This window comes from Equus asinus, chromosome 5 (assembly GCF_041296235.1).
Source record: "Equus asinus isolate D_3611 breed Donkey chromosome 5, EquAss-T2T_v2, whole genome shotgun sequence".
NCBI lineage: Eukaryota > Metazoa > Chordata > Mammalia > Perissodactyla > Equidae > Equus > Equus asinus.
In genome coordinates this window covers 80482792-80484250 of record NC_091794.1, presented here as the reverse complement: position 1 = coordinate 80484250, position 1459 = coordinate 80482792, and the positions used below count along the sequence as shown (strand labels likewise).

Below are 1459 nucleotides of genomic sequence, written 5' to 3'. Positions count from 1 at the left end.
CCCTGAGAGAGGACTATTATCAGCCACATTTTACAGATGAAGAGACTGAGGCTCAGAGAGGTTAAGTAACTTATTCAAGTCAGCAAATGGGTAGTGGGGCTAGAATTAAAATCCTAACCTATCTGCCTCCAGGGCTGACATTCTTGCTAGACTATCTTTAAATGACTTTAGACGACATTTAAATGAGTGTGACTCTCTTATAGGTCTCATCATGTGGATGCCTCCAGGGCAGAACCAAAGCTGGGTTTCTGAATTTATCCTGCTTGGCTTCTCCAGCGACCCCACGTCCAACAGGATCCTCTTCATTGTCTTCTTTCTCCTCTACCTGAGCTCAGTCTTGGCCAATGGGCTCATCGTCACCCTGATCTGCCTGGACACACATCTCCACACTCCCATGTATTTCTTCCTCTGTATCCTCTCCCTGCTGGATATGGGCTCCATTACCACTACTATGCCCCAGATGTTGGTGCATCTTCTCGCTCACTCTCAGGCCATCTCCTTTACTGGCTGTTGGCTGCAGATGTATATGTTTGGTACCCTGAGCGTGGTCGAGTGCATTTTATTTGTAATCATGGCTTATGACCGATACGTGGCCATCTGCTACCCACTGCGTTATACTGTCATCCTCAACTGGGGCTTGTGCACACGGCTGGCAGCTGGGACCTGGGCCGGCGGTTTCTTCTCTCTGATCCATACTTCCCTCACCATGAGGCTGCCATACTGTGGGCCCAACGTGGTCAACCACTACTTTTGTGAAGGCCCCTCAGTACGGAGCTTGGCTTGCATGGATACCCACCTCATTGAGATGGCAGACCTGGTCATCAGTGTTTTCATGCTTGTTGCCCCACTCTCCCTCATTCTGGCCTCCTACATCCGTATTGCCCAAGCCATTCTCAAGATCAAGTCTACTCAGGGCCGCTGCAAGGCTTTCTCCACCTGTGCTTCCCACCTGACTGTGGTCACTCTCTTCTATGCTCCAGCCACCTACATCTACATAAGACCCAACTCCAGCTATTCCCCTGAGCGAGACAAGCAGATCTCCCTCTTTTATAATGTCTTCACTGCCCTGCTCAACCCTGTGGTCTACAGTCTGAGGAACAAGGATATCAAGGGGGCTCTTCTTAAAGTGATGGGGTGGAGTAGGGTGGCCTGGTGAACTGGGAGACAGGACGGGCCTGGGGTAGAATGTCCAATGCTGAGGAAAGGGAACAGCATCTATAACGTAAGCAACCGACATTGTGCATTTGAACGAACATAGTACTTTGTCAGTGGAAAAAATGTGGTACATGAAACCACCATGGCTGTCTCGATCAGCTTGCTATACTGTTGTGCAGTGATAAACAACTCCATAATCTCAGTGGCTTACAACAGCAAAAGTTCATTTATTGCTCATGTTCCACCTCAATTGTAGGTGGACTGTGGCCTTCTGCCACTGGATTCTTGGATCCAACCTGAAGGA

At 49.2% G+C, this 1459-nt stretch overlaps 1 protein-coding gene across 1 annotated transcript; it reads left to right on the top strand.

Moving 5' to 3' along the window:
* Positions 1-211: 211 nt before the first annotated feature.
* LOC106847788 (olfactory receptor 2A12-like) lies at positions 212-1156 on the top strand. Its single transcript, XM_014867272.2, has one exon. The coding sequence runs from the start codon at positions 212-214 to the stop codon at positions 1154-1156; it is 945 nt and encodes a 314-aa protein (XP_014722758.2).
* The last annotated feature ends 303 nt before the right edge of the window (positions 1157-1459 follow it).

Coding starts and splice junctions, on each gene's coding strand:
- LOC106847788 (XM_014867272.2), top strand. CDS start 212: ATGTGGATGCCTCCAGGGCAGAACCAAAGCTGGGTTTCTGAATTTATC.